A 15,270-nucleotide genomic window follows, 5' to 3' on the forward strand; every position below is an offset into this window, starting at 1 on the left:
TGGTTGGGATTTTTTTTTTTTTCCCCCCCCCCCCCCCCCCCCAAGTGAAATCACCAACTAGGACATTGGCCCAGTCCTAAGTCAGGACATTGACTGGACAACTTAGTTAATTTTTTTTTGTGCTACATTCTGATGAATTAAGCAGTCTTCCATATAAAAATATCACCTTTGTAATGTGACAAAATTGTAAAATTCATGGGGTATGAATACATGACAATTTCATAGATAATATTAAAATACAAACAGCTTAATGGTTAAAAATGTTCTTATTTTAATTACTTGGAAAATACACTGCTTTATCTAAACACGTACAAGCTCAGAAATAAGTCAGGTCCTGGTTTTTATTTATATATATATATATATATATATATATATATAAAAAAAAAGTTTTTCTGTCATGTGTTATGTACATTTTTATTGAGACCAACTGTGAGGACATTCCTCAGATTGTTTTTTGTAAATGTGAGCATGCTTGTGTGTGGTCCATACCTCCAAGGAGCAACAAAGGACGGCATCTTCTTTAACATCTGTTGACTCAAGCAGCTACGAAAAAAAAAAAACACACACACATGAGGACTATACTTAGAAGAGCAAAGGTCTACACAGTAAAATATAGTGATATGAAGCTGAACGCCACAAAATGACACTTGGTCTAAAGCAGAATGTTAAAACTGACCTCAGATAAAAATACTAGAGGTTCAAGTGTCTGTAATCATTATTCATCTGACAGAAGAGAAGGAACACCTAATGCCACTTGTGAGCATTTTGTGCCGCCACAGACCCTCGAGTCAGACAAAACGGCAAACATCATTCAGAAAAAAGGCTTACGTTATCAAAGCTCTACATATGCATACACAAATGAACAGTCTGTAAACACGTCGCGCAGCCAAAGACAAACAGGCGGCTCGTACACACACTAGTAGTTGTGTACAAACTAAGGGAGCGCACCCATTTACCCATATTAAGGTGACGCTGCTTACAGCTATAAACGGTGCGTCTGTTATACAGCTAACTGCATGCTGGCTCCCGGAGGCGGAAGGAAGCATATCAAGCTAATCTCAACTTGTTATGATTGTGTTATTCTACAAAGAGCTGGAAGCCAACAAAAGAGCTAACATTCTGCATATCAACCAGGGTTACTTTAAAACTACTTCTCAATTTAGTGGCTGTTTATTATATTTTTGTCTGAGTCCATGTCTCAGAAAAACTATAAATAATGACATTATTACAGCAGTAGAAATGATTGCTTCTTTTCTGATTTAAGTAAAAGCAATTGGCTCGTGTTACACAATTCAACCCCAAATTATTGGTAGCTCCGGCAGGTTTAGGTTTAAAGTCATCTTTTAATTTTACCAACATGTTTGCACTATCTAAAAGTAAAAAATAAAAAAAGGGTTGTGACTTAAATATTGACAGAGAATGTGTGAAGGTAGTTAAAGATTAGGGTGATGGAAAGGAGACCTGACAACCTCAAAAACTTGGAAATGTAAATCAAGAAAATATGAGGCAACATACAAACATCTGCTCAGCCATTACAAGAACATATCTTTAGACTGTAGTTATTTAACAACTTAGTTTTGCTCCAAAGTATCAAAAAGCTAAAAACACCTACCACCTAAACGCCGTAAAACAACTCGACTCAAAGATCTGGGTTAGTTCAGCCGACAGGAGTTAAAAGTCAAAAAAAAGGACTCGACAGTATTTTTCTCAGATAATAGTCGGAATATCTGGGGTGTAACCATATTCACTGCACATTCTTTTTTTTTTTTTTAAGTGATGCCACATAAAAACTGTGACATAAAGGTCAGAACCATCATAAGTCTGAAAGAAAACTCTGCTCCTAACTGATGTGTTGATCTGCATTTAGTCAAAGCCGGGCTCTTATTTCCACTCTGCAACTTTCCTGGTATTTCACCTATCATTCAGGCCCAGCAGTGGAACAGACGTCAGCTCCTCAGTATGCTAAGACAGGCGTGGTGACAGAGTGGCTGTTTGAAGTGGGAGCTCCAGTCCTGGCGTTTCCACAGTAGGAAAAGTATGTGACAAGCTGGAGGAGCTCGTAATGAGTTCTCGGGGGAGAAGAGGTTGAAGTTTTTTTTTTTTTTTTTTCCAATACTGTTAAAATGATCTAATCTATAGTCATTCGTCCTCAGCTCTCCCAGCTCTGCTCTGCTCACACGAGCTTTTTACTTTCTGTCGTAACACATAATACGCGTCGATGGCCACACAAGAACTTCGTCTTCAGCAGAAAGACCATCTGTTTCTTTTCAGTCGGTAAAGAAACCGGTGAGCGCAAACTTAGAGAACCACTAGCAACTTTTGATCCTCTGATAACACCGATTTAAAATACATACAACCAGAAATATATTCTTAATGTAAGAACATCTGCCTTCATACTGCAGAAGAGAAAAAAAATTGCTTTTCTCTTGACAGAGTAACTTAAAATTCAACTAAAACCATCTTTCCAGTTGTTGCATAGCAACTGCAAGTCTCTTTTCAGGATTAGCGCCACTTGTAGTTACATTTAATTTCATTACTGTATTACTGTTGAGTTAATACTGTCTCACTACCTGCTAAACAAATAAGCCTACATATAAAACAGAGTCTGTAATGATTTGTCTGTGTGGGCATTTGTAGATTTTTTTTTTTTTTTTAAAGCTCCCAGGGCAACAGAAAAAGCAAGCTGGTGCTTCATGCAGTGAAGCAAATGCAAACCCAAATCCTGCAATGTGATTTAGCAGGGGGGAAAAAATAAATAAAACAAGCTGGCTGCCAGGACTGTCCAACCGTCCAGGACTTTCAGACACGGCAGACCTTATGTTATATTGTAGCTCCTCAGACTGATGTTTTATTTTAGACAAGTCTGCAGAAGCAGTAGCAGAAGCAGTAAACAGGCAGATGGTTTCAAGTAAGCTTTAATATTTAAAACTAAATTGAAATTCTTCTACTATGAAGAATTTTAAACTAAATTAAATACAACTGGACTTGCTAAGAAACCTGTTGAACTACTCCAATGTAATCAGTGATGTGCAGATCGTAAGAATCGATCATTTATGAAACCTTTTGTGAGACAAACGTCCGTGCAGCTTTTTATTTATTTTTTTTTATGTCGGTTATTCAATTTGATCTTGCTCTGGTAGGAAAGCAGTGGCTGGGTGCTGGAAAGCTCTTATTCCTAGATTAAAAAAAAAAAAAAAAGCACTCCCACTCACATGAGTGGTGACTTCAAAGCTTGCAACTCTGCAGCTCACATGGTGATAAAAAAACAACTTTAATAGCCATGTTCTGGTAGATCTGCTTGTAAAAACTGGCCTTTTTTCACTTTGTTTTGATCATTTCTGCGTAATTTGTTAAGTGCAAACATACATGGGTGAACAGTGTCTCCGTTTATTTAATGGGAAGATTTCACTGTTTATGCCATTAGGGCAGGCTGACTAAAAAGGAGTGACAGTGACTAAGCGGAAAGGTGTTTAATTTGAAGTTTTAACGGCAGCCGCAGACAACGGTTCTTCACTTTATTTAGTTAGGAAAGGGTATGTGGAAACTCAATCCAGAACTCCCCAACTCTTACCTAATAATATTTTCCAGGTATAAACACAAGAAGTGTGTGTGTGTGTGTGCGTGTGCGTACACGCACACGCACGCACACACACACACACACACACAAACACACACACAAACACACACACACACACACACAATTTGCAAAGTATTCATAACTTTGCAAAATTTGCGTTAAAAAGGAAGTTTGTGTTCAATATTCAAAAGTATCCATATTTTATTTTCAGGATGTGATGCAACAACAAAAACATTTAAAGGTATTTTTTGCAATTATGAAAACCCAGAGTAGTGAATATTTGTGGTGTGAAAGACAATGCATGATTTTAATGTTTGACAAGAAAAAACAAAGGATGACTCAAATTTTTGCCCATTCTTTTTTCACATAAAAGTTAAAGATGATTCAAATTTGATGGTAAAGCATCCGATCAGAACGTTTAGTTCTGGACTTTGTGCATCTCTAACATTGTGTTCAGAGTGATGTACGGTGTTACATATCGTGTGTTGCGCTTAGGCCAAAAAGTTTGTTTTTTTTTTTTTTTTTTTGTCTCATCTGACCAAAGCAGCTTCGTCCATATCTGCCGTCTCCAAATGCAGAAAGGACTTTTTAAACTTTCCTTTAACTTTATTCTTCTTAACATATGAGGCATCACTTCTCTGGTACTTCCTGTAGTTAGTTGTATGACATAAAAATCACAATATAGAGCAGATTGAAGTTTGTGGTTGCAGCATGATGAAATGTTTGGGCGGTGCTTTTGCAAGGCTCTGTACGTGCAGGAAGATGTGTGTAAGCAAAACTGGCACTGTGGTTTTAACTGAATTCAAAGATGATAGTTCTTGGAAAAAAAACAAACAAACTTACAAGACAGACACATTAACACCTAAATATAATTGGATGCAGTATACAGGTGTTTTCTTACCTAAGTTGTTGAGATGTAGTGTTTTAACTAAAACTCTGAGGTGTGAGAATCCTTGTCAAATGGCGTTTTGACTAAAAATCTGTAAATCCCGTCCTGTCAGGCGACGGGGCCTGGATAATACCCGTGTTAAACGGACGGCGGAGTCCGGCGATGACAGGCGCTTAAATTCCGTAATAAAAGTATGTTTTTATCTTTTTTTTTTCTTTTTTTTTTTTTCAAAAATCTCTTTCTCTTTCTTACTGTTTATTCAATGTCACATGCTGTTTTTAATTTTTCTTTAATTATGTAAAGCACCTTGAAATGCCTTGCTGCTGAAATGTGCTACACAAATAAAATTTGATTGATTGATATCATGTTGTAAACTGTGTGGGATTCTAACTAGTCATGCCACGCCTACGGGTAAGCTGGAGAGTCTTAACAAGCTGAGATAATGCCCTGGGCATACCCACAGACAGGGTGTGGACGGATGGATCGCTGTGTGTCATTGTTGTTCGTTAATGGCACACCGGGTGTGTGTGAAGCGCCAGACTGCTAGAGGTGTGAACGCGGGCGCTAAAACTCACTTATACATGTCTCGGCTTTATTCCCTTATACTTGAATGACGCAATCAAAACCTATTTTCACCCGCGGATTCTTTGATCTCGTCTCTCTCGTCCTTTGTCTTTCTACCTGAGAGAGTCTGAGCAAACTTCCTCTCCACCAACTGTCAATCGGACCACAGTCTCCTGCGTTTCCTCCTTCCCACCCACTCGCTTCCCCTTTCAATTTCCAATCTGCCGTTGAGCACTTCTGCATCGTAGTGAGTCTGCTGCGGGTTACCCTGCATGGTTTCTATGGCGACCAATGAAAAAGCGTGACCAGCTAATGGGGACGTAACCCAGGGTCACGCACTTTTTTTACTGGAACCGAGTATGTCTTCACCGTTTGTACCTCGAACCAGACCTCAATGTGGTGTCTGCAGTCTAGACCGCGTCTGGTTGAAAAACAGGAAACCAGATTGCGAAGACGAGACGAGCAGCGAGCGGCTCGTCGTTTCCAGCGCGTCTGCATACGGACCTCTCGTAAACACGTGTAGATGGGGCAGACCAGCACCCTGAACGGCTGGCCGGAGCTGCTCCTCATGGTGCAGAACACCTCGCACAGGAAGGTGATGAACCCCAACCACCGCTCCACGTCGGTCTGCTGCAGCTCCTCACGGCGGGAGAAGTCTCTCTGAAGACGGACAGAAAGATACGAAGCATGCTTTTTACCTTCAAACACTGCACAGAAACAGCATGGCAAACTTCTGTACTGGCATTGCACCATGATTCATTTAGCAGGTGGATATATATACAGTAGAGCATTTAGGAAACTGGCACACACATTAACCTCGTGTCACCAGGTACTTCAAACTCCCCACCAAAAAAAAAAAGAAAAGAGAAGCATTTGACAACTCCATTAAAAATACCTTTTTTTTCTGCTTGAAGTATTCGTTCAGTTTGAAAGTGAGAACAGTGAAGTGTGTCGGTTCTGTGAAAGTGTTGGACTTAATACGGGTTAATGCTTAATGTGCTCACATAAAGCTGTTGCTGTGCAGGTTAAACTGAACCTTTATTAACAGGCAGTGCAAAGGCTTCCACCCCTCCCCTCCCCCACTTGCTCACAATATTATCTGTCAGGAGCTCGAGAAACACGGGCAGCTTACAGAGCTGGCTGCATTTATTGGCACGCCTGGAAAAGATGAGTAAGAGCTTTAAAATAAAGTCATCTTTTATTGCAGCAGAATAATGAGGAGGAAACCTGGAAAACTGGCTCCTTTAATTTGAGCCCATTTATTCTGTGGGGGGGGGGGGGGGCCACAAAAGCTAAAAAAAAAAAATTTTTTTCAATTTGGAGCCTGCTAAAAAAAAAAAAAAAAGAAAAAAAATGGAGTTCATTATGCTAACAAGGTTTCCAGTTGCTTTGGTGAAGAAAAAGGCCCTCAGCACCACAGATCCACAGATCCTCCACCTTACTTCACTGTGAACACGGGATGGTTGTCACGCATATTCAACCTTTGTTTCACATTAACCCCAGATGGGGAGTTTGATGAGACCGAGCTTATTATTGTTCTCAGCTGATTAAAGGACTGTTTAGTGGCGTTTATTGGAAAAAAGGCTTTTTGTTGCAGTTGCCTGACAGCGAGATATTTTTTTTTTTACCCAACTCAAAATAAACTTGTCGCAGTTTGAATTTTGTTTTAAATAATTGCATTGATTTGAACTTTTGGGACATTTAAACAGGCTGGCACATGAAAGTACCTTATTAAAATGCCATGTTTTCTTGTCTTTCCCAATTTGAAAAGTAAAAATTCACTCATTTATCTGTAGTTTCAATGAAAACAAAATCACATTTATTTGTTCTACTATTTCAACGCTGAATTTATGTTCTCAAACTAAATGTTGACTTTTTCTTACTTCTTCAGAGTGAAATCATGCTACTGTGACTTTCACCGCTAGCACAAGAAAATGGCGCATAAAGAGTCCATAACATGAGTGAAAAACACGCCGAGCTTTCCTCAGCTGCGTTTAATAAGAGAGGTCTTTAACAGGTGGAACAGTGGCAGCGTTAAGGCCAACAAAACCTCTCTCTGAATAAACAGAGCAGTCACACTAATTGGCCCCATATTGAGATCCAGGGGTCTAATGGCAACAGCATTAATGAAAGCCTTCATGAGCCCACTTATGACATTTAAAATGTTTTATAGCAAAAAAAAAGCCAAAATGTCAAAGACGAGCAGGGGGTCTATGCTGGCTGGGAAACTGAGATTAAAGAGCGAGATAAAAGAGGAGAAAAGACCACACAAATGTGATGGAGGAAGAGGAAATTAGATGGAAAGGAGGCTTAAGGATCAAGGTAGAAATAAACACATACTTAATTTGGACGTAAATATCAAAACTTTTAAATAGAAAAATCTCAAGGCGGATATATACACATAGCATGGCAAGCTTTCAGATGACAACACATGTCTCCTGATTGCTTCTGATTGTGAGATTGGGCATGCAAACAGCGAGGCGACGGGGTGAAAGGAGGTGAGAAGACGTGGGAACATGGGAATAGAGAGCTCATGAGGGACAAGAAGGAGGAAATGAAAGGAGGGAGCGGCGGCAAAGTATGTAACGCCTCAGAGGATGTTTTCATTCAGGGTGCAGGACTGGAACTGTGCAGTAAAGAGAAGGAATGGAAGGTGAAGAGGAAACAGACTTCCGCTCCCCCTGGGAGTTTAGATTAGCTACTTTGTGCATTGACATGTACAGGTCTGGAACACAATGAGCTGGCCATCAGACGGAGGGGATTCCTAAACCTAAGGTGAATAAAGCCACTGAGATCATGGTGGACGTTTTTTTTTTAAACACACTATACTTAAAAAAAAAAAAAAAAAAAGAAGAAGAAAATTTTCACTTTATAATTAAGTGCAACAATGTAAAATTCAAAATGGAATCAGCACAATAATTGAAGCAATAGGATACAATACAGATAAGATGCATTATGAAGCATGATAATGTGGCACAGATTCAATTATCCAAGAGCTTGATTTTTTTTTTTTTTTTTAAAGAAGCACTGTTTTCTAAATTGAAACCATAACTAAACAAGATCCCCCGAGATTCCGAGAACGGAGGCTGCAGAAACAGGAGAAGAGATTTCATGTCGCAATGAGAAGTAGATTCAGTGCGAGCTAATCAAACCAGCAGCTCAATGCAGTGGCAATTACAAAATGAAGCCAAAGGCATTGCGGAGGAATGAAGCCAAAGCCAAGACAAAACAGAGCTTGAAGGCAGACGACGATGCCAAAAGCTGCTCTCACCTGCAGCGCGTTGAGCAGCAGCGATCTGAACTTGGTTCCCTCCACCATGAACAGCGCCATCTTGTCGCAGAGCTTGGCGGCCGTCGCGGCGAAGCTCCGGTCGGACACGGCCTTGGAGTAGATGGCTCCGACCACCTGAGCCAGCGACTCCTCGGACCGCGCCGAGCTCTGCGCCTCCTCCATGAAAGAGGCCAGCTGCTTCTCCACGCCACTGCTGTTGCTCCTCATGCTGTTGAGGAGGTCCACCAGTCGGTCCATGTTCTGGGGTCCCAACCGAGACTCCTCCACGTTAACCTCGTCCTGCAGATAGGGCAGTGTAAAGGTTTCAACTCATTAAAGGATGCTGGTTATTTATTTATTTTTTTTTATGTCATAATTCCAGACATCTATAACACAAATGTCCAAAGTAGTGACTCCTTTCTGAATTGGAGTTGGCCAATTCAGTTTAGAATACAGAGTAAATCATAAAACAACAACAAAAAAACAGCCTGTTAAATGTTTGTTAGTTTCCTCTCCTCCTTTTGGGAGAACACAGACACATTTGCTGAGTGACTGCAGAATAAAAACCTGGACAATTAAATGAAGCCAGACAAGGAGAGACAAGTGTGTCTGCATCTCTGTGCGGTAATGAACCATGCTTGTCTTTTTGAAGTTAATTGGGAAACCAAATGTTAGCGTGTGCACACATACAGATCAGGCCTGGCTGCCCTAATGGAGACTGACAAACACTAAGCAGATTGTCAGTACCTTGTCTTTTAGTCTCCTCCTCAGCCTCTCCTTAGACGACTGCAGAAGACTGACTCTTGGCTGCTCTGCTTGGCCGTCGCTCACTTTTCTACTTGGCAGCATGCTGAGGGATTCCTTATTAACTGTCGGGTCTGGGAGGGCCGTTGCACTCGGAGTGGGGGCCGAGTTGGGCGATTCGTTGGGACTCCTGTGGTTGCAGTCTTGCGGTGGTCGGATGTGCTCATCGCTCACTCTTACAATCTCAGTCTGTTTGTCTTTGGTTGTTTTTGGGGATGCTTCTTTATCGCCTGCTGCGTTTGTCTGTTCATGGCCCTGACCCCTCTGATTGTGGTGCCAGCGGCGATTGTGGCTGTAGCCGTGATGCGACGGTCCTCCTTGGCGAGGCCCAGCGTGTCCTCCTTGGTGCTGGCGAGGGGGTCGACCAGCATTGTGGTTTCTGTTATCTCCCTGATCTGTTAAATTAAACTCTTGCTGGTTTGGGGGCTGCTGTTGAGTTTGATCCCAGTGTTGCAGTGGAGACTGTTGCTGTATCTGCTGAGACTGGTTCTTCCCCCCACCTCCTCCTCCTACTCCTCCTCCTCCTCCACTCTGGGGTCGCTGCTGCCTCCTGAAAATAAACCAGGTTCAAGTTAGCACCTTCGTGATGTTACAGGGGTCAGTTTGCTCGGGTCTGCCCTTTACACGGTCCGACAAATTACCAAGACATTTACAAACATTCACCTATCGGTACCACTCAACAGAAGTAGTATCTACTGAACTAAAAGCTATAAAAATCAAAAGCCCACTTTCTGCTTACATGAGGATGAACAGCCTGAGTGTGTTTTCCTGTCCTGCATTGATACGTTGTTTTTGCTGTACTGGCTCTGGTCTACAAACCACTGACATATGGTCCAGGGGATTAGTCACCTCCACACTGAGGACACAGCCTATTATCTACCTCAGCTTGTGAACCTGCACAAATCTAACCACCAGCAGCAGCATTCACAACATTTTCAATTGCATAAAACAGAAACAATTGTTGACAAATAAAATATTGCAGATTTAGTATGCAAGGAAATAACTCCAGTTTTAAATCAAAGTTGTTAGGACACTTTTACCAAAAGACGCAACGATCCCCAGGCTAAAGAAAGTTAAAGTCCATCATTTTTTAAAGACGTTAAGAAACAATTAGAGAAACGATAAGCAACAAGCTTCAAAATGAATTGATCCTTCACTGCTTAATCGCAAACTGTAAACCCGACAAAAAAAACCCAGCGTGGCCAAATGAAGAAAGATGAGCAAATGAAAAAAGAGAAAGCTCTTTTTTTTTTTTTTTTTAGATGTCACACTTGCATTGGTAGTTGCAGCTTGTTAACATTTCACTGGATTAAAAAGTAGAAAAGGTGATAACATTTTCAAAATGTATATATATATATGACTGGTCTTTTTTTTCACTGATTAGCTGCCATGATTCACATGAGCAATGCAATTAATTTTTATAAGAAACAAAAAATGTGACTTTTTTTTTCCAAAGTAAATTTTATCCTGTTTATGTTATAATGTGAAAAACTTTATAGAAATTACTTATTGTAAAAAACAAAAAAATTTTTTACCTATATGTCACGGTAAATAATCTTAAAATTAGTATCACACATTTTGTTAACATATATATAAATAGTCAATAAAATAAAATACACGAACAATGATTTTAACTATTAGTACAGGCGTGCTGTTAAACTACAGTGATTTTTTTTAACATGATTTAGAATTACACAAGCGGCTGTAGATCTCTCAACATTCTGGTGTAAAACTGTTTTTTTTAAATACCAAACAAACTTTTTTCCTATTAATAAAAAGGTGCAAAAGACTAGAAGAGAAAAGTATGCAGAGAAAAGTTGAGCCTGTAACCCTGAGCTGTGTAAGCCTTGTGGGAGGCTGGACCAAGCAAACACAGACCCAATGTTCCTAAATTTTTGAACAGGTCCTCAGTGGGCACACCGCCGCACCGGTTCTTCGCTCTTTACAAAACTCTCTCTTTTACAAAGTTTGAGCTGCCTAAAATTTAGTGATGGCATAAAAAAATGAAAGCATGACCGACCCTGACATTTTGGAGGCCGTAGAACAAAAATTGAAGTAAATTGTGAAAAAGACCCTTTGGCGCTTACAAACTCAAAATTTTAGATTCGGTGCTCTTTTGTAAGAGTGCTCTTTTCAAATCTGATCAGAAGACGGAAAACCAACCTTGGAGATGGTCTCAAAAGAAGTTAACATTCTTGATGTTCTTCCGCACGAGCCAGGTTTTGTACAAATGTAGTAAGTCGAAGAGGACAGGTACATGGTGGCGATGGAGGGCTTTGGTAATCCACGTCAATTTTCAAATGCTGAAGATGAACTGGGCTTTAGAGGCATTAAAATGTTGTTTTAAAAAAATAAAGTAATAAACAAGGCAGATGGCGAGACTTAAAGCCTAACTATTTGCGTATCATCTGCATATATTACACAGTGTTTGAACACAATAACAAAACAGTGTTATTAGTGCTCCACCTACTCAAACCTCCCATCTGTTGCTGTAGATAATCTGCAGGATCCCACTGGAAGTTTCCTCATGTTATAAAAATGTGTTTCTTTCCACTGTCATCAAAAGTTTGTCCAGTATGAGGGACTGCTGCCAAGTCAACGACTTGATATAACTGACCAGGCTTCTTTTGATAGAAAACTTTTTTTTTTTTTTTATCAACATGCACAGTAAACTGAATTTTACTGTATGGCATTGTAATTTGGAAGAAACTGAAACATTTCAAACTGCATCTGTTTATGATTGGATTGACTCGTTTCTGTATATAATTTGAATCCGTCTTATATGTAAAGGGTCTTGAAACTACATTTTTTGACCAACTTGGTGTTACATCAATAAAGTGAAATAAATTAAGCCGAATGCTACCGTTTTATCTGAAAAAGATTGAGGTTCTAGTTATAATGTGGCATAAGGAAACTAATGTACCCAGTTACCTAATCCTACTCATTATCACCTCCAAATATGCAACATGATGAACTAAAATATTAAAAAACCCAGACTAAGATCTAAAGATCTGAATGAGGCTATCAGGGGTAACAATATTTTAATGCTCATATTTAATATTTAATACGCGTTTGATTAATTAATAAATATCGTAGGTTATGAACATCAGTTCTGCATTAGCCATTCACTGACCTGGTTAGAGTTTCCACAGTGAATGATGGTATTTCACCAACTTGGTGAAAGGTTTAAACTGCAAAGAAACATCTGAGACTCTCAGTCAAGTATAATCGCAGTGGGGTGGCACACCTTCTGGTTCTTACTGACTGCTTCAGATATTTTGTTAGTGTAATGTGAAAATATGCTTGCTAATATGTAAATCTTATCTACAAAAAAAAAAAAAAAACATGTAAGTGGTTATTCTTATTTTGTTGACCAACAACAATTTCATCTTTCATTTTCCACACATTTTCACATTTGCAAATAAAGTTGAAGTGGTGTAATTTGTCACTAGAAGAGAGGTTTTGCATAATTTGAAAGACCAATGCAGTCCGACTGGGTGCTATAAACCTCTAAAGGAGGATATGGCAGGAAAAAAACCTGTCACTTATTCACAAGGCTCAGTTCTTAAAGGCACATTCTAAGTCCAGTCCGAATTCTTATTTTTGAGACTTGACTGCAACTGGAGTTGGAGTTTCAACTCAAGTTGCCATTATTGGTTTGATGCAACAAACATACTTGTTATTCACTTCAAATTTGAATACTTGGAGTGCTTTTGTTGTTTTCACAAAAAGATTGAAAATAGTCTCCATTGGTAAATGCAGAACTCCTGGAAAGAAATTGTGAAATCATTTGATCATCTTATCCCATCACTGGTAAAACTTCTTAATTTTGCCAAGGAGACACCCAGAACCGCTGAATATGACAAGTGTGATGGATTCACAGGCTCGTGCTAGTTGCTGTTAATTTAGGCTCAGATGTAATAAACCACTCTCCTCATCTACTGATAATCTGAGAGGGGTTAGAGAAGGAGTATAATAAAATGTTAATCATGTTTAATGACCGTGACCTCGACAGTGGTTTGAGTGCTTATCATCCATCAGTCATTACTGTCAGAGATTCCTGCGTTTAGGACAAATGATGGAACCACCGATGAAATGTCATTCAACAATAAGTTACTCTTTCATGATTAAACATCTAATAAAATGGAACATGACTTATTAATTTTGGTTAGATCATTTAAATGGTATTATTCAAGTCCATGGCAGTGTTGGATGTTGCCAGACTGAGACATATTTAATTACATATTCTTCAAATTGATTAAGAAACAAGTCAAATGTAATTTTCAGAGATCTGCCAGAAATGCATCAGAATCCTCATTAATAGAAATTTTCAAAACTATTCACACTTCCTAAACTCTTGAGATTTTGCCCCATTACGTCAATGTACTTTATTAGAATGTTAAATAGCTGATCAATGCAAAGTAGAGCATAATTAGGAAGTAGGGAAAAAAATGAAGCTAGTTTTCATGGTTTTGGAAACTTTCAGACTTGTAAGTCAATTGTTTATACAGCCACTTCTCTCTGTAATTTCAGTTGTAAATGCAGTCGCTCATTCTTCTTACCAAGATCGCACAAGCCCAGGAAAAAAATCCATGAATATCACAGTTAAAGTCTTTTCACAAATTCTCAGCTTTGCACTTTTAAAGTCTGAAACGTATGCCCGGATCATCTGAGAACATCAACTTTAATGGCTTCAAATTGATTTTCAGTTGGATGTTGTTTTGTAGCCAAACCCTGTTTTAAAATTTCCCACCACTTTATCTTTGGCGAGTCCCTTGTTCTTCATGATGCCGTTTGTTTTCTAAGATTCTGAACCTTTGAGGCCTTCACAAAACAGCCGCACAAATCCCAGAGGTGTGGATTACTTTCAAAAGTTACTTTACCTTTTTGAGATCCTACTTAAGTTGCCACTAACCTGGCTGACACTCGTCGTTTCTCCCCTGGGCCAGTGGGCAGAAGTATGGTTAACTGCTCTCGGGTGAAGTGATCAAATTGTCTACAAGCAGGAGAGAAGGGTGTGCCAAAATGCAGATGATTGGAAGGATGGAAAGATGGAAGATGAAAGAGTGGAGTAAAGTCAAAGTAAATTTTGTAGGAAATATGAGGTTTTTCATCGAAGGAAAATAGGAGAAAACAACAGGGTGAAAAAGCGAAGCAAATAAGGGAAACAAAAAAAAACTACAGGTTGGTAAGGTCACACAAAACAAGGAGTTAAAGAATTCTACATAAAAGATGAAATTAACTTACAGACATGGTCAGGGGAGGGGGAGCATGATAAAAATGATCAATTATGACTTTTACTGTGTACAAGAGGAGAATTCATAGAACCACTGGTTGACCCAGACAAGAGAATCGATTGACCTGGGGGAAGAGATGTCTGCAGGCCAGACAGTCAATAAGATGGCCGAGGCTCTGCACAGGCCACAAAACACTGACTTAATGCACTGTGGGAAGAAGGATTTCAGCTGCCTGACTGAGCATTTGCATTATTAAATTTTAATATTAAAATTTTGAAGGGAAAATAAATTTGGGTGGATTCATGCAAGAAGAATTTCAACTCATCACACATAATATCTTTAAAGAATCCCTGTCAGAAATAAGACACATAAATGCTGTTTTTTTTTTTTGTTTTTTTTCCTGGAAGAGCTTAGAAAACAAAGAAGGAACTGAAATCTTTTTAATGAACTGAAATGAGAAATATGCCAGTACATTCAGTTTACACTGTAGAATGATACGGTGTTGAGAGGAGCATGTCTCTAAACAAAGCAAACGAGTCAATCCCCTTTAAAACACAAAGGAAAAGAAGTTTGTGTTTTAAGACAACCACAAACGCAACTCGACAAATGAGATCAGTCGAGCAGGAGTTGTTTTCTGCCCAATAGTAATCTTGATGAAGTTGATATAGGATCATAATTACTTAAAGCATTTGAACTTTTACACAAGACAACCACAAATTTCAGGGCATTTTATTAGTATTTTATGTGTTGGGCCAACACCAGGCTGTAGAGATCCACAGCTCAGGTGGGAGATTTTTTTGATAGGAGAAATACGAGTTGTGCAGAGGATGCAAAAAAAAAAAAAAAAAAAAAAAAAAAAAAAAAAAAAAAACATCTAAATAAGGGGAGGAGAAATTTCTTATGAGCTAACACACCACATGAAAAGCTA

At 39.2% G+C, this 15,270-nt stretch overlaps 1 protein-coding gene across 2 annotated transcripts in view; it reads right to left on the reverse strand.

Moving 5' to 3' along the window:
• Positions 1–15,270, reverse strand: part of ctif (CBP80/20-dependent translation initiation factor) — a 63,277-nt gene that overhangs the window by 7,243 nt on the left and 40,764 nt on the right. Inside the window, exons 9-13 of one of the 2 annotated variants that reach the window (XM_015052047.1) lie at positions 14,021–14,101; positions 9,049–9,655; positions 8,302–8,601; positions 5,535–5,690; positions 490–543 (exon numbers count right to left, since the gene is read on the reverse strand). In XM_015052047.1, coding sequence (XP_014907533.1) covers positions 490–543; positions 5,535–5,690; positions 8,302–8,601; positions 9,049–9,655; positions 14,021–14,101 — 1,198 coding nt within the window. The remainder of the gene's footprint in view (positions 1–489; positions 544–5,534; positions 5,691–8,301; positions 8,602–9,048; positions 9,656–14,020; positions 14,102–15,270) is intronic. The other variant, XM_015052048.1, reaches the window with a different exon arrangement.

Source organism: Poecilia latipinna, unplaced genomic scaffold (genome assembly GCF_001443285.1).
Source record: "Poecilia latipinna isolate Pla-1442-1.1 unplaced genomic scaffold, P_latipinna-1.0 Scaffold1084, whole genome shotgun sequence".
In the NCBI taxonomy this organism is placed as follows: Eukaryota; Metazoa; Chordata; class Actinopteri; order Cyprinodontiformes; family Poeciliidae; genus Poecilia; species Poecilia latipinna.